This window comes from Mustela putorius, unplaced genomic scaffold, assembly GCF_011764305.1.
Source record: "Mustela putorius furo isolate JIRA1106 unplaced genomic scaffold, ASM1176430v1.1 tig00003853_pilon_pilon_pilon, whole genome shotgun sequence".
NCBI classification, from domain to species: Eukaryota; Metazoa; Chordata; class Mammalia; order Carnivora; family Mustelidae; genus Mustela; species Mustela putorius.
The window spans coordinates 82,937,570-82,965,014 of NW_025422005.1; the positions used below are offsets into that span (position 1 = coordinate 82,937,570).

General features: G+C 35.8%; 1 protein-coding gene across 3 annotated transcripts in view; it reads right to left on the bottom strand.

Annotated features, from left to right (window-relative positions):
- Nucleotides 1–26,468, bottom strand: part of DPYD (dihydropyrimidine dehydrogenase) — an 836,293-nt gene extending 809,825 nt beyond the window's left edge. The window contains exon 1 of one of the 3 annotated variants that reach the window (XM_045064888.1): nt 26,291–26,463. In XM_045064888.1, the coding sequence (XP_044920823.1) occupies nt 26,291–26,329 (39 nt within the window). In that variant the 5' untranslated portion in view covers nt 26,330–26,463. Of the gene's footprint in view, nt 1–26,290 lie in introns of all 3 variants that reach the window. The other 2 variants (XM_045064890.1, XM_045064891.1) reach the window with 2 other exon arrangements.
- Nucleotides 26,469–27,445: the final 977 nt, after the last annotated feature.

The following is a 27,445-nucleotide window of genomic DNA, read 5'->3' on the forward strand; positions in this document are numbered from 1 at the left end:
CTTTATACTCTTTGACCATCATCTCTCCATTTCCTTCACCTCCAACCCCTATAAACCACCAGCTTACTCTCAGCTTCAATGAGTTCAACTTGAGTGAATTCTATGTGTAAGTGATATCATGCAGTTCTTTGTCTTTCTTTGCCTAGCTTATTTCTCTTAGAAGAATGTCCTCCAGATTCATCCGCGTTGTCTCAGATGGTAGCATTTCCTTCTTTTTCCAGCTAAATAATATTCTTCCGTGTGTGTGTGTGTGTGTGAATGTCTGTGCCTTTCTTTAACCATTCATCCATTGATAGACTCTTGAGTCATACCTGTATCTTGGCTATTAAAAATAGTGCTGCAGTGAACATGGGTGTACAGTTATGTTTTCAGATACTGATTTCTATCCTTTAGAAATATACCTAGGAACTGGGATTTCTGGGTCAACCGGTAGTTCCACTTTTAACTTTTTAGTTAAAAAAAGTTAACTTTTAGTTAAAAAAAGTTAACTTTTCTCCACATGTTCACCAACATTTGTTATCTTGTATTTTTGATAATAGCTATCCTAAGAAATATGAAGTAATATCTCATTGTAGTTTAACTTGCATCTCACTGATTAGAGATGTTGAGCACATTTTCCTATACCTCCTGGCCATCTGTATGTCTTCTTTTGAGAAATGTCTACTTGGGTACTTTTCCCATTATTTAATTGGGTTGTTTTCCTGCTATGAATATGCTTATTCCAGACATGCTTATTCATATAAACAGAATCACACAGAATGTGGTCTTTCATACTCATTTTTTTTAATTTAGCATAATGTTTCAAGGTTTATCCATGTTGCATTTTACTTTTATATGTTATAGACATGCTAAATGTATTCATTATTTGAATAGTAAATTGCCTTCTGGTGAGATTTAAATAATAAGTAAAAATCATACAGTTACCCATGTAGTTACCATTTTTGCAGTTTTGTATTCTTGGTGTAAATCCGTATTTCCACCTGGTATCATCCCCTTCTGTCTAAAAGACATGACTTCCTCTAACATTTCTTCGAATGCAGGTCTGCTGTTGATAACTTCTTTCAAATTCTGAAAGTCTTTCATCACCTTTGTTTTTTTGTTTTGTTTTGTTTTGTTTTGAGAAAGTGTGCGTGAGCCCCGTGGGGAGGGGCAGAGGGAAATGTAGAAAATCTTAAGCAGATTGTGTGTGGAGCAGTAATCCCCACAAAGAGCTTGATCTCAGCACCCTGAGATCATGACCTGAGTGGAAATCAAGAGTCAGGCAGTTAACCGACTGAGCCACCCACATACCCCATCTTGGTTTTTGAATGCTAATTTCACTAGTATAGAATTCTAGGTGGAGAGTTTTTGTGTTTTGGTTTTTTTCTTCCTAGTACTTTAAATATGTTACTCTGTTATCTTTTCACTTGCATTATTTCCAAAAAGAAATTTGTTTTTGCCTTATTTTTGTTCATACCTAGTGTGCTTCCCACCCCCCCTTCTTGTTGTTTTGAAAATTTTCACTTTACCACTGGCTTTGAGCTGTTTGACTATGACGTTCCTTGGTGTTTTCTTTATGTTTCCTCTGCTTGAACTTCCTTGGTCTTCTTGAATCTAAAATGGATATTTTTCAAATGTGTTTTCTGTCTTCCCACCCCTCTACCTCTACTCTCCTTGGGAAATTCCATTTACATGGATATTAAGCCACTTGAAGTTGTCCCACAGCTCACTGATACTCTTATTTTTCTCTCTGTGTTTGTTTCATTTTGGATAACTACTATTGCTACATCTTCATGTTCACTATCTTTTCTTCTATAATATCTAATCTGTTTTTTTAATCTTATCCAGTGGATTCTTAAGACATTGTAGTTGCCATTTCTAAAAGTTCAATTTGGCTCCTCTTTCTTCTACATCTCCATTTAATTTTTTGAACATATAGAATAGAGTCATAATTGTTAATGTACTCTGCTAATTCTAATATATGTGTCAATTTTGTCAGTTTTAATTTGGTTCAGTGTGTTGATTTTTATCCAGATTATTTTTATTTCTTTTCAAAGATGGCTGGTAACCTTTAACTGGATGCCATGTATTATAGATTTTGCCTTCATGGGTGGGAAACGTTGTTGTATTCCTATAAATACTTTTGAGTTTTGTCTAATACATGGTTGAGTTATACAGAGACAGTTTGATCTTTTCAGGTTTTGCTTTAAGACTTGTGAGGAGATACTTGGGCAGCATTTGATCTAGGGCTAATTATTGTCCACTGCTGAGTCAAGAAATTTCTGAGAACCCAGTGTCCCGGGAATCATGAAGATTTCCAGTCTGGTGGGAGCAGATACTATTCCCAGACCAGTGTGAATGTCAGGTACTCTTCCTTTGAGTTATCTCGGATTTTTCTCTACCTAACTTTGGGTCATTTTTCTCACATGCATGGACTGACCATTACTCTGGAAAAAGTCATGAGGAAACTTGTGCAGATCTCTAGGTCTCTCTCTGAGCAGCTCTCTTCTATTATTATGTTCCACAAACTCTAGCTGCCTTGTTCTCCCCAGATTCTCAACTCTGTCCTCTGAACTGAAGAAGTCCACCAGGCTCCGTATGAGTTCCATTTCCCAAGATGAAGCCTATAAACTCAAGATAGTGTTCTGGGGACATACTAGGGCACTCCTCATTTGTTTTGCATCTCATAGGGATCAGTATATTTTGGTCATCTGATAGCTAATGTCTTCAAAACTACTGTTTTCTATATTCATTTCTTTTTCATTGTTTCAGGCAGAAATGTATGCAGAAAATGGTTAATTCAATAGGCCTGAGTTGCTCAAGTCCTGCACATTCCTATTTCAGAAGTGGCCTTTGATCCACTCCTGGGAACATTCTGTCTGACAAATGTGTTTTTATGTGCCTGAGGCCTTGGACCATGCTCTACCAGCTGACTAGAAAGTTTAATCACATAAACATCTGATTTTTCACTGGTAGTCTACAGCTCAAATAACTGACGTCAATCATGTAGCACTATACACCTATATAACTAATGCCCAGTAAAAACCCTGGATACTAATGCTTAGGTGAGTCTTCCAGGCTGGAATACTCCATTCATGCTGTCATACATTGTTGCTGAAGGAATTAAGTATGTCCCATATAATACCATAAGAGAGAATACACATAAGCTTGGTTGGGGCTGTTTCTTCTAGATTTTGATCTGTGCTTTTCTCTTTGTTGACCCTAATTTATCCTTTCTTTGCAATAAACTATAAAATGAATATAAAAAATTGTGAGTTCTTTTAGTACTTCTAGTGATTAAGACCCTGAGAGTGGCCCGGGGGACCCCAGAAAAAAAATGTAAATCCCTGCCCTATTACTCTGTCTCGAGTAGAAGTGGAAGTAGAGACATGAGTACCATATTTTAATGGCCACTTCTTCCCATAGAACTTAACTTTGTAAAGCACCTAGACAAAAATATAGAAAAGTTCTCAAAATGGCAATAAAGTGATATCTCTACTCAGTTTTATATTCAACTAAGTGCCAGCCAGTAAGATATATTCGTAAGTCTGGATCCTATGGGAAGTCTCATTAAAAGGAGGAATGCACATTTCTTTTCTGCTTACTTCTTTCTTTTGGAGCTCTGGCTTCCAACTTGAACAATGGGATGGACTTGAGGATATCAGGATAAAAAGAGAGATACCTATTTGACAAGAAAAAGGTGCCACATGCCCTATACCACATATCTCTAGACTTCTTCACATCAGAAGAAATAAATTACTGCCTTCTTTAAGCCAATTTCCTTTTTTTTCTCTTAAATGCCTCACAATCTGGTTCTTATAGTGCCCAATAGCCGACTGGGTGTGGGGAGCACTGATAGTCCAATCAACAAGGGAGAACATTCAGAGCCAGAGTGTATATAAATGTCAAAATGAAAGCATTTGGCTTATGTACTTAAAAGACAAATGAGAACTCACATCAGCATAAGTTAGTATTTTTCTTGAAATCCATCAAAATGTCAAAAATCCTAAACCAAAAATTACTCATTTCAAAAAATGATCAATGGAAATTTTGTTGTGCCAGCATTAAAAAAAAAAGTGATTCATTTTTGACTGCTAATAGCTTTCTGCACTTTAACTGACATGAATTTTTTACAATGTGGCACAATGATGTGAATAAAAATTTACCCCATGTTCCTTTATAAACTATTTTCTAGAAACTTTCCATAACTACCCTCTGTACACAACTCCCTTCCTTCAATCCACACTACCAAAAAACTGTGTATAGCCCCTTCTACTGGGCTGTCCTAGATAACACACTTCTGTGCTCTCAAGATATACCCATCTCTATCAATATTCTTGGACTTAATTTCAGGATTTGTTCTCAGCCTTATACATATTCCAAACAAGAAGACAGTTTAACTTCTTTTTCTCAAAACTGTATAATATCTCTCATTCAAAAAAAAATACAAAAATATTTAGACATTTTTTCTAATGTTCTTTTACTGGATGCCTGTTTATAATAGCTGATGTTGAATAAGGGCTTCCAGTATGCAAAACACTCTTCTCGGTGTTTTTCAGGTTGACCATCACAATAACCCTATGATGTCATTAGTATTATTACTGCCAGTATACAGACAAAACAAAATCATGAGAAGATTGAAGAAGGGACAGATTCTAATGCACATTTGTTGGCTTCAGGTTTTATACTGTTAGTCACTACTCTATTCTTCTTCCATGGGCAGCAATAATAATAGCTTCATATTTATTTTAATGTATATGACTCAAGGACTGCTGTATATTCATTGTAAATACTGAAATCAGTTTTGCATTTGGGAGATACAGTGTAAACAAGACCTGAACTGAGTCAGCCTTAAAGACAAATCTATCATCTATTAGCCATAGCATCTAACAATCTGTCTGATACACATTGGTTATGTGTTGCTGATTTAAATGAAGAAAAATAAGCAAATCTTAGAAATATTGTCAAGGAAGCTCTAAGGACTTGATGACAATAAATATAGGTTGTAAAGATACAGAAAAATAAATGGACCTCCCTTGTCAACAATTTGGTGATTACAAGAAACACTGATGACTATAATTGGTAATCACAGAAAATAAAAAGTTGGGATTGAGAACTAGCTTAGGAAAAAAATGTTCAATTCTTTTTGGCATATCACTTAAATACTGATGTCATTTGCAAATGATATATACACTAAAAAAAAATTGACAGTGAAATATACCCTGTTTCAATTGTTGGATTTGAATTAAGTCCAGACATGTTATCTGAAAAGCTAAGATTTTCCCCTAATTATGAAGAAATCACAGATGCTCTGGTACAAAAAAACACAGTTTACAACTCAGAAATGCCAAATAACACTACTTCCATTTTAATAGAAATTACATGCCTGACACTTAAAATGTACAAAATGTTTTTACATACATTATTAGATCATGTATTGCAAATGAAATCTACACAGTCTAAAATTTTCTCTTTATGTTCCTGACTGTCCCACTAGACTTTGAGCTCATTGAGTATAATGACGGGCTATGACTCATCGCAGTATCTTCAGTAGCTTGTATGAGGCATAATATAAAGGACGCTTGCAATGAATTGAACTGCACCTCCTTAGGACAGTAGAACCTTTTATGGATGGACCTCATACAGTGAAAGGACAACATAAATAAAAGACAGTAAAGATCGGGACAAAGTCTCCTGACTCCATTACCTTACCGCTCTCATACAAAATACTACTATAAAAGTTCTCCCAAATATTTTGAATTGTCCACTATTTTACATCACTTCTGACCCTACTTCGTATTGGAAACCATATCTAAAAATAGAAATGGAGCAAGAACCAGGAGATGTATAAATACCAAGACCAGAGAGGGAGGCATAATAGGTCAGAAGTTCAGTGTTTTAGATTTACTGGATAAAGCTAGATTTCTCTCGTTTCCACAGGAAAGATTATATGATCCCTATATTTAAAATAATTCTTTAAGCATTAAAAGTTTTCCATTGCACTGAAAAACTCATCTCAAGATGAGTAAATTATCACTATAACTTTCGATACAAAGCTTCTTATTCTTCAGCTGTCATTTTACAGATTCATACTGAAAATAAATTTTAAGGGTACCAGAGTGGCTCAGTGGGTTAAGCCTCTGCCTTCAGCTCAGGTCATGATCTCAGGATCCTGGGATCAAGCCCCACATGGTGGGGGATGGGGCGGTCTCTGCTCAGGAGGGAGTCTGCTTCCCCCCTCTCTCTGTCTACTTGTTATCTCTCTCTGTCAAATGAATAAATAAAATCTTTTAAAAAAAGAAAGAAAATAAATTTTAAGCAGAGTTACATTGCTGTGCAATGAGTAATAATTTCATCAAATTAGTAGCATTTAGCTCCTAGAGAGATTTATTATTTTATTCACAGAATATTTTGTAAAAGGAGCATAATAAATAGAACAATTTACCTTTCAAGACTTTTCCTTAAATAGGGCACACCACTAGGAAATAATTAGCTATTATTCCCTATTTCTATCTAAATAACTGTAATAACTTCCAGGTGTTTGATAAAAAGCACTTCCCATCACTATATAGGTCCATACTTTGTATAAGCCTTGTGGGCACTTAAACTTCTTCAGGGGTACAAACATTTTTCTCAAGGATGATAGATATTAGGTGGTAATTAAGGTTATTGTGTTGGCATAGAAGATAATTTGACTTAATGGAAGACTTTCTGTGATGGAAATTAACAAGTTTGCCACATAATTACTTAACAGGATTGATTTTGAGCAACATATGTGCCATTTACACACTTACAACATTTAAGGAAGCAAAGGCTACATGATTAACAATTCTCCTGCAGTATTTACTATGAAGTGAAATAACTCAAAGAACTAGCTACAGTTTGTTTAACAACATCAAAAAAAAGTAGTATTTTAGATTTATTTTACCTTAAAATTTGTTACAATGAACATAACATTTTTATTGGAAAGAGTAAAAAAAGAGTGTGTAAACCTGGTGATTCACAGACCTGTACCCCTGGGGATAAAAATATATGTTTATAAAAAATAAAAAATTATATTAAAAAAAAAAGAGTTTTAATTAAAGTGAAATTTAACCATCCTAAAAATACGCCTTATGGAACTACAGGAAGCATCTGATAACCTTGAAAAGGAATCTAAATGGTGTTTCTTACACCATTCTTCTGTTACAACCAGAATCTTGAAACAGGCAAAATATATTAATGTAGCAAAACAATAACATAGGCAAGGCTGTGGAAATATCTTGTGTTTATTAATCCTTTTATTAACGTAGCAATATGTTTAAGATCAATAACATTTTCTAAAATTATTCCTCGGAAAACTTTTTTTGGTATTATTTTATAATTCATTGTTTTTCATTTTTAAGCCCATTTGTTATTTGGTCATTTAAATTATAGTAGAGGAACGCAGATATCCAAATATCTAGTGTTTTAAATCTTAAACTTCAAGTGGCCTTTTAAAAAAATGTACTTTTTCCAAAACTGCTAGGCAAATGGCCAAACACAAAAAGGAAAATATCCAAAAATCTGATAAATACAAATTGGAATCATACTTGCAGGGGAATTCAAAACAGAAACAGCTAAAAGTGTTGCCTCTAAAAAGAGAGCTGGGAGAAGATGGGAAGGGGTACAGAAAAGTCAATGGTGTGCTAGACCCAGCTCCAATGGCATCTAGAAAACTTATAGTTAACCTCTTCCAAACTCCACATTTTTAGGGCTTAAAATCTGCCACAGGGAGCACCTGGGTGGTTCAGTGGGTTAGGCCTCTGCCTTCTGCTCAGGTCATAATCTCAGGGTCCTGGGATCGAACCCTACATCAGAGTCCTGGGATCGAGCCCTACATCTCTGCTAAGCAGGAGCCTGCTTCTCCCTCTTTCTCTGCCTGCCTCTCTGCCTACTTGTGATCTCTCCCTCTGTCAAATAAATAAATAAAACCTTTTAAACAAACAAACAAATAAATAAATAAATAAATAAAATCTGCCACAGAAGAGGTATTTACCCCATGATAATCAACAAATACTACAAATCAAGGCTTCCTCTTCACTCCCTTTTCCCCCACCCCTAATTGTTGCTTACCAGTATGTCACTGGTAAGAATAGTAAAAGGTACCTTGCTTTTCTTTAAAAGTTCTTCTTAATTTATTTTTTTAAGTTTTGTGTGTGTGTATTCATTATCCTGATAAAAGTTAAATAACACTTAAAGATGTCATTACTAAAACAATGGGATAATTCAGAGATTATCCACAAGATTCACTGGGCAGTAAGTAAATCATAATGTTGCACCAATACCACCTTAATAATGGAAGGAACTCAAAACTCCATATCAATCTAAAGTAGTTTCCATGGATATTAAAAGGCACTGGTGAGCCTGAGTAATAGCATAAGAACTCTCATGACCAGTTAATGTAGTTAAATTTCCCCAGAAAAATGGACTCAAAAAAACGAGTTATCAAACATCAAACACTATATTTTTAAGCCACAGTTATTATGCAGGTATACTATTTTTAAACTATCAAATTAAATAATTATATAAATTCTCTTATTTAATTTTCAGATAGAGAACTAAACTGCTTTATGTTGAACATAGTACTGCAAATTATGATTACACAATGTGTACCTCTAAATACTCACCGTATACCATAATTAATTCAAAATTGCACAGTACTAAAGATCCAAAAGAGGCAAAGGTTAAGCTAATATAAATTAGCCATAGATACAACTTTTAATTACATTTTTTAATCCTCAAATATAAACTGGTTGTCTTTACAGTGACATTATTATTGTTATAAAGTAGAATTCAAAAAAAAAAAAAAAGTCTTTCAGTCTAGGATTCCAGTGAACCAAAGTTTTATCACACATACCCAAATATAGAGGAACTATAGAAGAAGAAAATATATATATATATATTTTTTTTCTTTTTCTCCAAACCAACTCCAGCCTTCTAGTCCACTGTGCCTATTTCTTTTTCCTAATTTCCCCAACAAATAATCTGTCCTGTCAGAGGTCAAAGTAACCTGGAAAAGGGCAAAACTGGTCAGTCAACATCATATTGAGAAGTGATTGATGATATTTCATCAGCTCCCTCCCCTACAACCATCTGGTTTGTGGATTAGAAGTCATTCACACCTTGCTTCATTTATACAAGTGAAGGACTCCTTGAAGAACCCATTATAAAATAACTTATTGAGAAATTTTCTGAATACCTACTAGGGGGAGTACAGAAATGAAATAACATTTGAAGGACTTCCCATTCCTATACTTCTTTGATTCTTCATTTTCTTGTCATGTATTTTAATGTGTGAATAAACAGCAATGTAAAATTGAGCTTATATTCATGGGTTTTAGTTTCCAATTCACTACTGACTTTAATCAAACCATTTAACCTTTCTACGCTCTTGGTTTCAATATTTCTGAAAATAATGCATCTTTGTAAGACTGGAAACATGTTCATAAGTAAAGCAACAAGGAAAAAAAAATGTAAGTGCACAGACCCATATTCATCCCTTTTTAATCTAACTCTGCCAGCTCCTATATTTACACCTGTCTTACACTTGACCTGTATCAGTCAGGGCAGCCCTTTACGCCCTGTCTCTGAAAATAGACACCTAACTCTTTGTTTTGGTCCTTGAATTACTGGAGATCAGAGTGAAGATGGGAGGAGATTGCAACAAAAGTTACACAAATTTCTTTATTATCATTTATTAAACAACATCAGAGAATGTAAAAATAAATGATTAAGTTGTATGAATGTGAATTTATAACATGCAGACTTTAATTCTAACACCATAACTCTGGACCATCACCCCAAAGCACTTTTTACTTTCTATCTTGATTTATAGTTATTTGTGAATTTGCCTCATCTTCCATTCTGGTATCATAAGCTCATTTAGGAGAGACACATTTATCTTTCTAGCCAGTCCCCACAAGTACTTAATGTAGGGCAGAAGATATAGCAGGTACTTAATAATTACTTACAAAATTGAATGAAGGTATACTTTGTTGGTAACTTAAGATTTGGTGAAAAAATATTTATTTATTTAATGGGATTTTAAAAGTTATGTATGTGGTTCGTTGCCATATTTGATAAATAAACATCTTTTCCTCTCATACATGAATTGTGCATGTCTATAAGTCAAACAACATTATGATTAATAGCAGCCTGCACTTGCATTTATTCTTAATTCATTTGTTATAAACAAAACACTACAAGGTAGTTAGGAAAAGTCAAGATCTCCATTTGATAGATAGGGAAATTAGCTTTAGTCCACAAAGGTAAAAAGTGGCACAATTAGGACTCTAACAGCATATTTAGAACTCTTTATAATACGACATTTAACCTTAATTGCTTTCTTAAATTATGAATTTGAATGCAATAAAGATCTTTTCCCTTACAAATATCACCAGCCTCACTACCCTTACATCTAAAGTATCTTCCCTCCATCCCTTTCTTTCTTCCATAAATATCCCAGCTTCTTGGCAATTCATATGAAAACTGTATTTATTTGCAGGGGTGCCTGTGGCTGAGTTGGTTAAGCATCTGACTCTTGGTTTCAGTTCAGGTCATGACTTTGAGGTCCTGGTATTAAGCCTCATGGGCCCCCCTGCTCAGCCAGGAGTCTGATTCTCTCCACCCCTCTCTCTGTCCCACTCTTCCCCTTCATGGTCTCTTTCTCTCTAAAAGAAATAAACCTTTAAAACAAAATTTGTATTTATCTGCATGTTAGGGCAACCATAAAAACAAACAAACAAAAAAACAAAAACCAAAAAAACACAAATTAAGTGCCCTTTAAAACAACAAGAATTTATTATCTTCCAGTTTTGGAAGATACAAGTATGAAATCAAGGTGTCAACTTAGCCATATGCCCCCTGAAACCTACAGGGTAGACCCCTTCATTGTCACTTCAAGGTTCCATTGTCTTCTGGCAATCCGTCATTCCTTGGCTTGCAGATACATTACTCCAAGCTCTGCCTCTCACCACATGGCTGTCTTTCCTCAGGTATCTTCACATCATCTTTCCTCTGTGTTCTACTCCTTATATCTGTTCTTCTGTCATCTACCAACTCCTTGTTCACCCCAGCACCCTGTCCAAATGCAGTGAGAATTTAAATCAAGTTCTCTTTCACACCCCACCACTCTTATAGCAGTCTTAGTTTCAACAGTCACTTGAATCATCCAGCATCTGCCCCTTACTCTAAGATCTCACCACCAATTGATTTTTCCTTGCATATCACCAAAGGCACATTCCCCCTTGGTTATGTTCTTGACCTTTTTATCACTAATTATCACACCATCTCCAAAAGCTTTATTTCAAACACACCATTCTAATCTCTACTTCCACTTTCATACTCTTATACCTTCCAACAATTCTTATTAAGACCACCATCCCATTGAGCACATCACCTCTGGTATTCTCACGATTCATTTTTCCCTACTATTGTGAATTCCATCACATTAGATTCCATGATTCACCACTATGAATTCTTCCTGACACCCTTAATTTTCTTCCCCTCTCTCACACCGACATAATTATCCGGGCAAATCTTAACTAAATTAATTACTCTTTGTCTGAACCCAAGCAATTAAAAATGGCTGGAAGAACTCACAATCAAATTCATGCTAAATTCTTAACAAATTTCAAATGGAAAATACACAATGCCTAATAATCTTACTATAGTTCCTTATTATTTTATACTTCCACTTTCCAGAAAGTTTATTCATACTTTCATCTATTTTTCAAATTTACATGTTGTTTTCCTCTTACCCTTAGTTAATGATTTTGCCTCACACTCTTTTTTTTTTTTTTAAAGATTTTATTTATTTATTTGACAGAGAGAAATCACAAGTAGTCAGAGAGGCAGGCAGAGAGAGAGAGAGGGAAGCAGGCTCCCTGCTGAGCAGAGAGCCCGATGCGGGACTCGATCCCAGGACCCTGAGATCATGACCTGAGCCGAAGGCAGTCATCCAACCAACTGAGCCACCCAGGCGCCCCTTGCCTCACACTCTTATTGAGAAACTAAAAACCATCAGATGGGAACACCCACTTTGGCACCTCTCTGCCATTCATCTGACTCTTAATGCTTAAATTTATCAATCCTATTCCATCTCACCAAAAGAATCCCTTTATACAAATACCAAAAGAATCCCTTTATACAAATAATTACCACTTCTGTGTCTTTTAACAATGGTGTCTCCTTCTATTGGATCTCTTTCATTAGCATATGTGCATGCTCTATTCTCCCACTCCAGCTACGTCCCACTTTCTGTGTTCCACTGTGGAGCTGAACTAGTTTTCTAGTATCACTATTTCACTTTTTTACCTCCTGTTCCCTTCTCAATCTGTTCCAACTGGACTTCTTTTTCCAATAGCTATTATTAAATTCACAATTTCTCCATACCACCAAATTACAAGAGAACTTTCACGCCCTCCTCTTCCCTCTCAACAGCAATAAAGAATTGACAATACCACCATCTTCCTCCTCCTTTGTATTCTGTAATACCACAGACTCCTAGCTACTTTTTCTTCTTCTAAATGCCTAAATCACCAACTTTTTGTCTAGCTACACTGTCTCTAAGTGATTTTACTCAGTCCCAGGATTTTAAGCACCATTTTTGTATCAATAATCCCCCACTCTCCATCTCTAAATAGGATTTCTTTACTAACCTTCAGATACTCATTTCCAGTGGCCTATTTAATTTCTTTACTTTGGTATCTATTAGGGATTTTCATTAAATACAACACCTTTATCTCATACACCTGTTATTTCTTTTTGACCCTCAGATTAAGTCTAGTCCAGTCTCTTTAATTTTCTTTCTTTGTTCCTCAAAAGCCACGGCAGACTCCTTCTCCTAAGTTTAAGGTTTAAGTTGAAGTGTCACCTCCACAAGGAGGCCTTCTCTGACTATCCCAAATAAAAGAGGCCCCACCAGTCATTCTGCATGATATTATTGTGATTTACTTTTACAAAATTTCATGATACTATCTGTAATTATGATACACTTTGAAATTTTTACTGTCCTTTATTTTCATACTGCATTGCAATTTTACTGAGAACAGAAATCTTTTCTATCTTGATTGCAGGTATGCTTCCAAAACTCTGGACTAGTTTCTAGCACATAGTAAGAAATTAATAATATTTCTTAATACATAAAAGAAAAAAATAAATTTTTGTATTTAAAAGATTAAAACCTCATTATCAAAGTCATAGGTCACTGGAGTCAAAAAGACAATCGGTAGCCATTATCAGTATTAGAGGCAGTTAGTTAGACTCTAACATGATGCCTGGAGGCCCACAAAAAGTCATGGCCAGCTATTGGGAAAGTCAGAGGCCTATCCTGGCAGCACTCCAAAACAAAGTCACAAGAAACTGGATCAAAGTGGACAGGCCCAAGATGGCTGACAAAGCAGGACAGAAAGCCAAGCAAAATAAGGAAGGAAAGGCTAAACCCTGCTTCCAGGAAATCCCCACCCCAAAAAATGAATATTCCACACCCTTGTTAACAACCATCAATAAAAAATGAAACCCAAACCTCTGGGCCCACAGCTCTCTCTCACTCCACTGCATGTTCTCACATCTTGATAGCATACTTCTCGCTTAATGCTTTCCCCACATGTGTCTCTCATTCAGTGTTATGTCTGTCCTTGAATTCTCATGAGGAGATAGCATTCAGGGACATCTTTGGGATAGACTAGATCAAGGCCTCAGGGCTAGGGGTCTCCCCAGTTCACCCAGCATCAGTATTTTAATATTTAATGTTAACTGTGTATTTGCTATATGTTGACACTATTAAAAATGATGAATATGTAGTATTTCCTTCAACCATACAACTATCCCATGATAGAGGTACTATCACTGTCTCCACTGGACAGATGAGGAAATTAAAACACGGAAAGTTAAGTTACTTGCCAATGTCAAAAACGAAAATGTGGCACAACTAGGATACAATGAACATTAACACTTTAATTCCAGAATCTACATTCTTAACCAATCTGTGCTACAAGTCCATTTTAAATACAATAAATAGTAATGCTCCATTACATATTATATTATAATAAATACTGTAATAGAACAAGCCTACTAGTCCATTGCTAATTTTGAATTTACCTGAAGTTAATTTTAGTGGTTTATATGTTTCCAAAGGAGTATTGATTTTGTTGTGATTTTATAATTAATTAGCATCTAATTTTCTTAAAATCTGTTTTATTTCTACTTTTCTTTTGTACATATGTGTACTTCATTTATTATTGAAGTTTAACTGACTTACAGTACCATGAGTTTCAGATGTACAGCATAGTGATTCAACAGTTATGTACATTATGAAATTCTCACCATAAGTGTATTTACCATTTGTCATCATACAAGTTTATTACAATATTAGTGACTATATTCCCTAGTCTGTACTTTTTTCCTCCTTATGACTAATTGATTTTATAATTGGAAGTTTGTACCTCTTAATCTCCTTCACCTATTATGCCTATCCCCTATTCTCTGGGCCCCTGCAGCCACTAGTTTGCTCTATTTATGGGTCTATTTCTGGTTTTTGTTCATTTGTCTTGTCTTCTTGAATCCACATATAAGTGAAGTCAAATGGTATTTGTATTTTTCAGTCTGACTTATTCACTTAGCATAATGCCCACTAAGTCTATCCATGAAGTTGCAAATGGCAAGATTTAATTATTTTGTACAACTAAGTAGTATTCTATTGTATGTATATATACCACTTCTTGATCCATTCAACTGTTGATAGACACTTAGACTGCTTCTATGTTTTGGCTATTATAATTAATGCTGCAGTGAACATAGGGATGCATATATACTTTCATGTTAGTGTTTTCATTTTCTTTGGATAAATTCTCAAAGTGGACTTACTGAACCACACAAGATTTCTATTTTTAATTTTTTGAGGCTGTACCAATTTACCACCAACAGCACACATGGGTTCCCTTTTCTCCACATTCTCACCAACACTTATTTTTTGTCTTTTTGACACTAGATACTCTGACTGACGTGAGTTATTCAAGTTTTTCTGATAGCTCAATGTAGCTTTGACTTGCATTTTCCTGATGATTAGTAATACTGAGTATCTTTTCATCTAACTGTTGGCCATCTGTATGTCTTCTCTGGGGAAATGAATATTTAGGTCCTCTGCCCATTTTTATTTTTATTGAAGATTTATCTACCTTAGAGAGAGAAAGACACACACACATGCGTACATGTGTAAGCAGAAGGAGGAGCAGAGGGAATCTTCAAACAGACTCCCTACTAAGCACAGACTCTGACCTGAGGCTCAATCCCAGGACCCCAAGATCATGACCTGAGCTAAAATCAAGAGTTGGATGCTCAACTCACTAAGCTATCCAGTTGCATCTGCCCATTTTTAAATTGATTATTTGTATTTTTGGTCTTCAGTTATATGAGTTCTTTATATATTCTGGATATTAACCTCCTATTGAATATATCATTTGCAAATATCTTCTTCTATCAGTAGCTTGTTTTCTCATCTTGTTAATGGTTTCCTTTGCTGTGCAAAAGCTTTTTTTTTTTTTTTTAGTTTAATGTAGTCCCCAATTGCTTATTTTTACTTTTATTTCCCTTTATCGAAGAGACAGATCCACAAAAATATTGCTAAGGCCAATGCCCAAGTGATTACTGCCTATGTTTTCTTTTAAGAATTTTATGGTTTTAAGGATTGCCTGGGTGGCTCAGTCGGTTAGGCATCTGCCTTCCAGGTCATGATCCCAAGGTCCTGGGATCAAGATCCTGTGTCAAGCTCCCTGTTCAGCAGAAAGGTTGCTTCTGCCTCTCTCTCTCTGCCCTTATCCTGACTCGAGCTCACTCATTCTCTCTCTTTCACTCTCTCTCATGTTCTCTCAAATACATAAAATCTTTACAAAAAAAAAAAGAATTTTAGGGTTTCAGTTCCTGTATTTAGATCTATAATCCATTTTGAGTTTATTATTCTGTATGGTGATGGAAAGTGGTCCAGTTTCATTCTTCTACATATTGAGTCCAGTTTTATCATCACGATTTATTGGAGACACTATCTTATCCCCATTTTGTATTCTTGCCTCTTTTTGTCATAGATTAGTTGAACATATAAATGGGGTTTATTTCTGGGCTCCCTATTCTCTTTGTTTGATCTATGTGTCTATTTTTATGTCAAACTGTTTTGATTATTATAGCTATGTAGTAGAGCTTGAAACCTAGAATTGTGATACCTCCAGCTTTATTTTTCCTTTTTCTCAAAATTGCTTCAGGACATTTTGTGGTTCCATACAAATTTTATGATTATTTGTTCAAGTTCTGTGAAAAATATTACTGGTATCTTGATAGAGATTATACTGAATCTGTAGATTGCTTTGGGTAATATAAACATCTTAACAATATTAATTCTTCCAAACCATGAGCATGGTCTACTTATTTGTGCCATCTTCAATTTCTTTCATCAGTGTCTTACAGCTTTCAGAATGTAGATCATTCATCTCTTTCGTTAAATTTAATTCTAGGCATTTTATTCTTTTTTATGGGATTGTTTTCTTAATTTCTCCTTCTGCTACTTCATTATTAGTATATTGAAACATAACAGATTTCAGTGTATTAATTATGTATCCTGCACCTTCACTAGATGAATTTATTCTAAGAGTTTTCTGGGCTTTCTATATTTAGTATCATGTCATCTGCATATAATAACAGTTTTACTTCTTACTTACCAATTTGGTACCTTTTCTTTTTTTCCATCTGGTTGCTGCAGGTAGGACTTCCAGTACTATGTTAAATAAAAGTGGTAAGAGGGAGTCATCTTTGACGTGTTCCTCATTTTAAAGGAAAGCTTTCAATTCTTCACCACTGACTGTGATGCTAACTGAGGGTTTTTCATACATGGCTTTTATTAGTTGAAGTGTGTTCCGTCTAAAGTCACTTTGTTCAGAGATGGTTATATTTTTCTTATTTGTACTTATTTTTATTTTTCTTTAATTTTATTCTTACACTAAAATCCTATTAAAGTAAATTTTTTTAAAAAGAAAACCCAAATTATTTTAAAATGTGGAAAACATGTTCAAATTAACCAAACAAATCCAAATTAAGCCAGTCAACATTTTCTTTCTCTTCTTGAGTACATAAAGAAAAGAAAAAGAAAAAGAAATCGTGCATGGACACACACACACACACACACACACCCCACATTATATGTCTAATACAAAGGCCTAGGGTAAAAGAATCCTTCGAAAATCTGGTCTGCTAGAGAGGCTTAAGGAGAGGGAGGTGGCAGGTACAATATAAAGCTTCTATTTTGTTCACACACTGGAACATTTGCAGTTGTTATATTTATTCACTGAAGATAAAAACCTGAGATTTATCCACTTAAAATAACAACCTGAAACCCAGCTTTACTCTTCCTGTTCTCCTCGGAAGAAAAAAATACGGAAAAGTCAGGCAGTCAAGCCATAATCTAGAATGAAGCATCAAATAAGCACTGAGTCCAAATGAAGTCACTCACACCCACATCAAAGGAAAGTGTATTTAGAAGCCTGTGTGTTCTGTAACCTTGAAAGTGATGGGGGGATGCAGCAAATGAGTTATTGGTTCCAAATGCATTTTGTCCTGTCTTTGCACCCAATAATAGACCCTTTTGTCCTTTTAAAAACACTTTTTTTAAAAACACTTAATTCATTTGCATCATGTAGGTAGATGGAAAAGGCAAACTGAAATGCACTATGCACTATATATCAATGAAGCTAACCCTTTCCAATGTATCTTAAGCAAAATGTCTTAAGAAATACTGAAGCATTATTATAAACAACTAAAACAAAGTAAATTTCTGATCATAAAGGAGAGTTCTGAATAAGTTTTGGTATCTTCATGCCATGGAATCTCACAGTGCTATTTAAAACTATTTTAAAAGTAGTATGAATCAGGGGAAATAGTTCTGATTGGAGAAGGAAGCAAATATAAAACTCAATCTGATAAAAACTGTTTAGGAAAAATAGTTCTTTAGTTTAGGGAAAATAGGAAAAAACTATTCCTTATGCATAGGAAAGAAAAACACTAAATTATTTAGCAAGGCTGTTTTGGGTGGTGTGACTATGTACATTTGGGGTCTACTTTTCACTTTTGGCATTTTTTTTTTCCTGTAATGATCATGAAAAACAACTTTAAAAATTAAATCAGAAGAATGAAAAAAAAATGTATAAAAGTTAACCTTCCCCCCCAAAAGCATCTTGTTATGAAAGCTGCCATGGTTTATTTAACCCTAGGGATCTGTGAGAAGAACTGAATAGCTTTCTTTGAAGCATGAGAATTTTAAGCATTCTACTCCAGCACTCCCCAATATTTGTCATGTAGGAATATCTGAAAGTCCCCAAAGCTTTGAGGTCACTGTGATACAAGGAGTCAGAGAAAGGTAACCTGAATCCCCTATGGGCTCGAATCCCAAGGATTTAATATTCTGGCTTTCACTGACAGTTATCAATCTACAAACACACTAGAGAAGCACTAAAAGATTCCCAACTCCTTTTTAGAATCTCTGATCATAATTTCTAGTTAAAGACAAAATCATCCAAGAGATACAAAATATGAATTTATGAATTCCAGATCACCTCACAGAACTCCCTTGTATATAAAAGGATTGGACTTTTTCTGTGTGCCCAGAAGAGATCTAAATTAAAAAAAATAAATAAATAAAAATCATTCGTTTGATTGGAAAAGAAAAAGAAGGCAAGCAGGAAGAAAGTTTAAAAATCAGGTAAGTATACCAATTCCATATAATAGGACAGATGGTATACTTAATCCCACCTAACATGTAAAATAGAGTAGCTATGACAACACCATGTCTGCATTCCCTTAATAGGATCACTCAGCAGGTCACATTTCAAACAATTTCACCATTGCCATATTTTATTACAAACCATCCTTAAAAGACAGATCAATTGCAAACTCATTGAGAAGTCAGCAAACTTCACAGTGGTTGAAGATTTCCACGTCAGAGAGCAAGGGATCCAACACGTAGAGCAAACATATTTCCAGGCCTGTCCCCTATCCTATCCTAGAATACTTGCATTAATTAACATACAGTGAATACAGATTCTGTTCTATTGCTTTGCTGAAGATTTTCAAACGGCATTTACATTAGACATACTAACATTTTAAATTTTTAACAAGCTGCTATAGTCGATTTTCAGTATCATTCAAAGGATTTCACAAAGATTAAATAAAAGATCTACTTAGGCAAGTCAGTTGTGGGTGGGCAAAACAAGTTGAAAATTAGGGAATGAAGTTTGGAGAGAGAAGTGTAAGGGGTGGGGGGAGTGGGGAGGATCAGCAGAGTGGTGGGTAATATGATATGGGAGGAGGGGAAGTGCAGTCAGGGCTCTATCCATGAGCACCATCTGTATAAATCAGGCCTGGAGTTGACATGTAATTTTGTGTGGGTCCCCTGAGAAGTGGCCCTCAGGGCTTCATTATTGATGAAGAGATTTTTCTTCAAAGTGGCCCAGTCAGCAATGCCTCAAGGGGACATTCATAAGCACTCATAATATCAATTTCCAAGCACCTGGGAGGTAGGAACACAGATTGTCTCTTTAATTATTATGATAGAGGTAGAGGATAGTAAGAACGCTATTATACAACCAAGCTGAAATTCTCAAAGAAATAAAATTACCATAACCTAGTATAAAAAAGTTTAATACTTGAGTCATCTTTCAGAAAAAGCACACTTTACATTTCATGGTGCACAATAGGTTGATCTCCAACTGTTTACTTCCTAGGCGGTGAAAAAGTTTTCACGAACGTACAGTATGTGCAAGGATGCTGAGAAGTTGGGGAGGGGGAACGTCTTTCAAGCAAGTATACTTAGATAAATTATAAGCTTAATCCAGTTTGTACGAAGAGATATCTGAGTTGTTTTATTTTGTTTTGTTTTGTTTTAAATAATTGTGCAGAAATACTTTTTCAGCAAAGGGTAATACTAAACCCTTCTAAATATAGTTGAGAATACCAAGAAATACTTTCATCAATGGACTGGTCCTGACATGGTCTCAAAAACAACCCAGAAAAACACTAAAAAACGAATCCATATGTATACTGCAGTAAAATAGTAAGGATCAGGGGGGTCAGCCCTGGATTTGAATCTTATTCCCTAGTGTATTAGATGTAGATAATCCCAAGTATAAACAAAACCTATGCCACATACTTCCTTTGAATCTTCCTCCATTTACATTAGAAGGTTAGCAATACAGAGGGCATTAAAGATATTTTTTAAATAGAAATAGAAAATGAAGTGGGTCTTTTTAATTAATCTGAATTTCAGAAACTCCCCCTCCTCATTGGTAATACTGACAAATAAAATTGAGGAACCTTCTTATAAAACATATCTGTAGCATTCCTGAATCTGTAATGAGCTCTCATCATAATTCTTTTTATCTTCATTAGCGCCCTCCCTTACATGTTTTAACAGACTTTGATACCACTACTTAATTTCTGGAGTTGAATAAAATTCCAGCCAAATGATGCTTACACAATACACATGATACATGCAGTAGTGATATTTAAAAGAAGTACTGCCATTTAAAAAACATACACTTTATGTGACACATGCTGTCTGAGGCACTGGTTGTATAGGGGACACTAATTAATCATTATAGCTATTGCATGACATAATTAAGCTTAAATCTAATTGACAGAGGAAGAAATGATAGTCCAGGAAAGAACTTGACCACAATCACAAAAACAAACAAACAAAAACCAAGAAGCCAGGATTAGAACCTGGGGCTGTTTTAATATGATGCTTTCTTTTTAAACCATGAACTACATGGTTCTTTTGTATTTTGAAATACAAAAGAAATAACTTTATACAAAATTACTGACTTCCTAATATCAATAAATAGATATCTGTGGTGAACATTCTAAAATAAAAGTACATTGAGTTCACCTCAACCAGCATAACATTTTAATGTCAAGCAATGGAAGAAGTAATAATTATAAACCACAGGAAATATATAATCCTATTAAGAGTTATCTCAATAGTATAATTGGTTCCAGGATATCAGTGAACATCCACACTATTGATGTTTGAGGCCAAAAAATACCTTCTGTTTTGATATAGAGGATTAAGAGCAAATGAAACTCAGAAGGTAAACATGTCACATTTGAAAATCAAAATTTTGACTATAGATAAATTTGTAATCTTAGAATGCCTTACTAATTATTTTTGAATTAAGGCTAGGTATAAATGACATAGAATTTTTCTTACAGTTTTAAGGACTGAAGGTTTCTACCACATATTTGTCATTATAGACCTACATCTAAGAAAGAAAAAAAAAAACACAAAAAATGACCAATTCTATTTTTCAATATCCACTATCACCACGCTGAAGTCTGGATTATAACAAGTATCAGATTTTCTTTGTCAGATTATTTTATAACTTTTTCAGTCTTGTTATCTTTAATTTTAGTGTTTTTAATTTTATAACTTAAGTGTATGCTTATTAAAAATTCTCCCACAGTGGCCAGATAAGTTTACCTTACTGGAAAGTCTATCTTTTAGTTCTTGAGTTGTTCCCTGTTTGGTAAAATGCTGTATTCAAATAGTTAATGGAAGACACTGCTCAAAGATTATCCAATTATCTCAATATTTGGGCCCTAGATGTCTTTCACATACTTATCAATTCCTTACTGCAAATGTTCAGCCTTCCAAAACTGAATTTTTCTTCCAGAATGTCAAAAAGGTTACCAAATTCCAGCACATTTTTACAATTAAGCAATCGGACAAGAGTATCCGCTATGATTAAGATTAAGCAGATCCAATGTAAAAATTTCCCTAGTGAAAGATTCATCATTAGTCATTAATCTCAGTTTTTAATTAAACTTCTAAAATTGGTCACTGAATCAGTGTGCAGGTGGGTAGATTTTTTTTTTTAATGTACTAAAATATACATATGGCCATGCTTACATAGGTAAATGTACCTTAAAACTGCAAAGAGCTATCATTTGGAATGAAGTAACTTCCCTAATCACATAATGAGACACATTTTTACTGCCAAGATAAATTCCTTAGAAAGAGAAATACTTTAAATATGGTCCACAGAAAAGAGGACAAGCAATTTTTAACAACTCAAACTCATAAAACAGGCTTAAAAGTTAAATTTAAAAAAATTTTAAAGCCTTAGCAAGTCAAGATAGCATTCCCATAGATCAGTGGTGCCCAATCAATAAAAGAAAGGAGACAAGAAAAAAACTGTCACTTATACACTGAATAAAAAACATTAAAAATTTTAAATAAGTAACTGTAACTTCTGCAAAGTTGAATCTTTATTCTCTCCTTTGGATCCACCACCCTCCCTACCCCCCTGATACAAAAGCATTTATGACAAAGGGTACTCTGAAATACCTTGCTCCATCTCTACCAATTAATTCATAACCCATACCTTCCCTTTTCTCAAAATGCTCCTTAAAATGAACTTTCTCCAAGTTGTTTCCTTTATTTTCCCATTTTACAAATCCACCATTTTATGAGTTTATTTTCTTAATAAACAAAAACTTCTTAATTATCTTCTCAAAAGGAAGCCAGAGTATAAGTAATTCAGAAACTATTTCTATTTGACTTGAAATGCACTGTGATTCTGTAGACAACAGACTGAAATCCTTTTTTGATTGAGGGTAAATGTGAAATGAGTTTATACCCTTTAATACTCGCTAACTGATAATTCAAGGAATGGACCTTGACTTGTGATTGGGAAAGCATTAGGGTGGTAGGTAGCAATTTAGTTTGGCTGTAAATATTTACCAAAATTACTGTTATTTAAAAAATTAAAAGCCTCCTGTGGCTATATACATTTTTCTTTAACTATTCTTTCATAGTCTATTCTCAATGATCCACATCGGTGGAGAGGAACAAGACGTTGAACACAGTCCATTCTTCCAGAATCATTCTTACTTGATTTTAAATGGGGAGATATTGATATTATACTGGTTATCAATTCAAACTAAATGAAATACGATGAAGCTAATGATGAAGTCAAGAAAAGTGATCAACATTGGGTATCAATATTCTTTGAAACCTTCCAAGGAGAACTGTTATTCAAATCACCTAGACAAAATTCAGCTTTATCCAAAAACTAATTCCATAAAGTACAATGACATTTAAAGTATATAGCTACTATTAATGAACTTTAGAATGCTAATTATTCATGGTCAGTGATTTTCCCAAGGTATTTTTTCATATTCTTATTTGTTTAACATTTGTCCTTTTTCCTAACAAGATATCAATTTGTGACATTCAATGTCTTTTCTATTGTTATTTTATTTAACAGATTATGCAAATGTGACTCAGAGAAGCTAAGTAACTTGCCTAGAATCACACAGCTTAAAAGGAGTTAAATTAGACCTCAACCCCAGACACTTCACTCCAGATCCTGTGGTTTGAATCACATTAATATGTCAGGGGAAAAAAATGAACAGAAAAAACAAACCAACAAACAAACAAAAAAGCAAGTACAAAAGCAAAAACCTTAATTTTTTGTTTTAAGATTTTTTATCTATTCATTTGAGAGAGAAAAAAACAGGCATGTGCACAGGAGAGCAGGACAAGGGGCAGGATCAGAGGGAGTGTGAGAAGCAGACTCCCAGCTGAGCAGGGAGCCCTGCTGGAGCCTGGATGCAGGACTAGATCCCAGGACCCCAGGATCATGACCTGCGCCAAAGGCAGATGCTTAACGGACTGAGTCACCCAAGCAACCCCCAAACCTTCGCTTCTCATACAGCTTCTACAATTACTACAATGACAATTTTTGAGTACATGAGTGAGGTTTTATTGTCTAATATATTACTTACTTACTAATGCATCATTGTTACGCCTATCTTCCAGCCTGAAATATTCCAGTTTTGGGATTTGGTGACGTTCTGATTTTTTTCATGTTCCCAATCCTTCAAGCCCTGATGTAATATGTAATTGAGGCTAGAAATTATGGTGTGAACACACAAAGCAACTTTGTATATCTCAGTAACTTTTTTCCTCAGAAACAAAGATATTTCTTGGCTGCTTCACTGAAACCTGAGATTTTAAATGTAGGTAGTTTATGGGGAAAATTAAATCACTATTATGGAAGCTTGTCAATATCACCTTCTGTTCCTTTCACATTTATCAAGTGAATATGTACTTTGTTTCATACTGTTTTTTTTTTTTTTAAGATTACTCTATGTACTTGAGACTAGAGCAATGGTCACAGATCAATCTCTAGACAATGGTATTAATGAATTCATTCAAGGAAGGCAAATCCAATGTATGCATTCAAATTTAATAGAAAACTGAGCTTTCATAATTCATTCTGATTCTTCAAACAAAAATGAACTTTGGTGAATCAATAGGATCAACTGAGACCTCTATGCTTGATTGTGTTCCTTTAGGCTTAAAGCATTTTTCCTCACTGCATTATATTTTAATGATTAATTTCACGCTCTCTCATGGTACTCTAGCTCATGAATCACGGGTATTACTTTGAGAGAAAAGGAAGGTACTATGTATAACGAAAGATACTACTGATTAAAATGTGTTGCATATATGAACTACATAAAAGCTGAAAAACTTTAAATACCACCATTCTAGATTATAAGTAATATCATACAGATTAATCTTCTAGATTAAGATTAGATTAAGATTGAGGTGAATGAGAGGGTTTGGATTTTTCAAACAGTCTTGGTTCAAACACATACAAAACCAAGCCACTCATTTAATGTTTTACTGGCATCTTTTCCTTACAGTTATCTGGTTAAGAACTGATTTCAAAGACAAGTGCAGGAGAAATACAGAGAAAGGAATCAGTTAAGCAAATTACACACCATTCTAAAAGCCAAAAGCCACCTGCCCTCTGACACTCTATTCCCTAAAATCAGTACTGTCTGAATGCTGTCAAGTTTGTTATTTAGCTAGTTTAAAAAAAAAGAAAAAGAAAGAAAAGAAAAGAGAAAGGAAAGGAAAGGATTTGGTTAAGTCAAAGTAAGGACCAAAAAGGACCATGACATAAATCAAGTATATTTTACCTTAAACACACTAAATAAATGTTGGGTCAAATATATCTTATCCATCAATATTTTCGAAATAGTAAACTATCCGCCAAAGAAACCACAAATAAATTAAACAAACAGATCACTACAATGTAATTTGACTCTTTTTATTAAAATGGATTTTTCCCAAACCAATGAATGGAGTGGGGAGAAAACACTACTACTCACTATCTCCCAAAGAGAACACAAAGTTACTTCAATCAATGACAGAGGGAAAATGTGGCAAAAGCAGCTATTCTGCAAACAGGTGGTTTTAAACTTTTACTTAAGCCACTGAAAAGAACTGACTAGAGAAAAATTGTGTCATTTAGAAAAACAGAGAAAATATACACATATACACATACACACATTTTATCAGCAAGGGGAGAGACCAAAAAAAAGGCTTATAACACAACAAAAAAATAAGAAGCAGTTTATCTTAGCTCACAAATGCTGAGCTGGATTAGTAGGTCTAAAATCACTGTTTATAATTAAATCCTTCTCATTTCATACATAAAGATCTTAGGGAGAATTTAAAGGAAATGGTCATGTCACTCCAGGTAGGACCTTATTCCCAGGAAGAAAGATGACATACAGAAACAGTGCAAGAGGGAATCAAAAAACGTTGAAAAGAGAGAAAAATACAGCTCGTTTCTGTTTTTCTGACAGCACTGCATTTTTCATGTTCTCAATACTTTGTTCCATTCCTGTGTTAAATAATTTCATAAGCAACACTGGCCAGCGGGGACTGCCAGAATAGCTGACACACAGATCTCCTTTATTTCTACGCTCCACCTTTGCCATTATTCAGGATTCATCTGTTGAGGTGGGGGCAGCAGACAGGTGCCAGGAACCGCAAACGGGGGTGGGGGGGTGGGAGGCGGGAAAAGGTAAGTGTCGGGGTAGACTCGAAGGGAAATGGGAGCTCCTATCCTCCAGACTCCGCCTCACTGAACTCTTGTGCCTCTAAGTCATGCCATTCCGGGCAGGACACGACAGGTTTCCTTAATCCCCTCCAAAGTAAACCCAGGTCCCAACCCAAACGGTACCCCCTCCAGTCGCGGGACCCCTCCACTTCTCTCCCCCGCTGCCCACGCAGGGCTCTGGCTCCCTGCCCGTCCACCCGCCCCCCCAGACCTCCCGCGAAGGCAAAGTTTCCCGCGTCTCCTCCTCTTTCCCGAGCGACCCCGGCGCCCTCCCCCGCCCCCGCCCGCTGGGCCCCCCTCCCGCCCCACGAGACCCCGCGCGCAGTGGGTACCTCGATGTCCGCCGCGTCCTTGCTAAGCACGGGGGCCATGGCAGTGTTCACAGCCTCAAATCTCCTAGTGACAGACCCTCCTAGCGTCCTCCGGCTCTAGTCGGAGAGCGAAGTGACCGCCAGCCGTAGCGACAGAGTAAATAGGAAGCGGAGGGTCGGCGGCGAGGGGGCGGGGCGGGCGTCGGGAGGCCCCACCCCCGGGGCGGGGCTGCGGGCTCGGCCCCGCGCCTCTCGGCGCTCCGCACTGCCCCGCGGAGCCGAGGGGAAGGGAGCCCGGCCCATCCCCCAAGCTGGAGGCTTGTTTTTCTTCCACCCGCGGCTGGAAGGGAAAGAGGGAGCGCGTGCTCCGGGGACTGACCTATGCTCTCTAAACTGTTAAAGCCTGAGCTTGATAGGCGGGGGCCAGATGGGAGAGACCCACAGGACGTAAGGTAAAAGCAGTTGGTGCTCTCAGTAACAAATCGCTCCTTTTCTTTCCTTCCGCACGAACCCCGCGAGGTGCAGAAACATTGGCTTATGGGCCGCTGTATCTTCTGGAACTCATCAGGGATGAGGTAGTAAACAAACGTTCCTCCATTCATCCAGCAAATAGGCGGGAGAAGGCAAGGGCGCGGGTCTAATGAGAGTAGCCAAAGCCCGGGTGTGAGAGCCGGGGCAGGGTTACAGTGGGGCTGAGGGAGGGAGGAGAGCAAAATTTCTACAGCCAGAAGTGGCAAGTAGTAAGCGATGTAGGTGGTACAGAATCAAGGTTGTATTTTTGCAGGACAATCCTTTCTAAGGGCTATTTACAAATTATATATGATTGTAAAATGTGAGGCTCTTTTGAAGAGTACTTTATGTTTTGTTGCAGAGCTTGCTGTGGAGAGGGGAGTGATTCTCGTTTAGGGATGGTCTCAATCCAAAAAAAATACTCATCTTTGAGTATATGTTTTCAGACTTCCTTCAGTTCTCCTGGTGAGATAGATAAATCATACCCTCTTCTCCCAAACACTACCTACTTACTTCTAGTGAGGCTTTTATCAGACTTCTTAATCCTCTTGGCTAATTGCAAGAACCTTGGATTTAGGTATTTCCTTCATATCGTATTCTTTCATTAGTTCGTTCATCATTTCATTCAACAAATATTTATTGAATATTTTCAGTGTACCCAATACC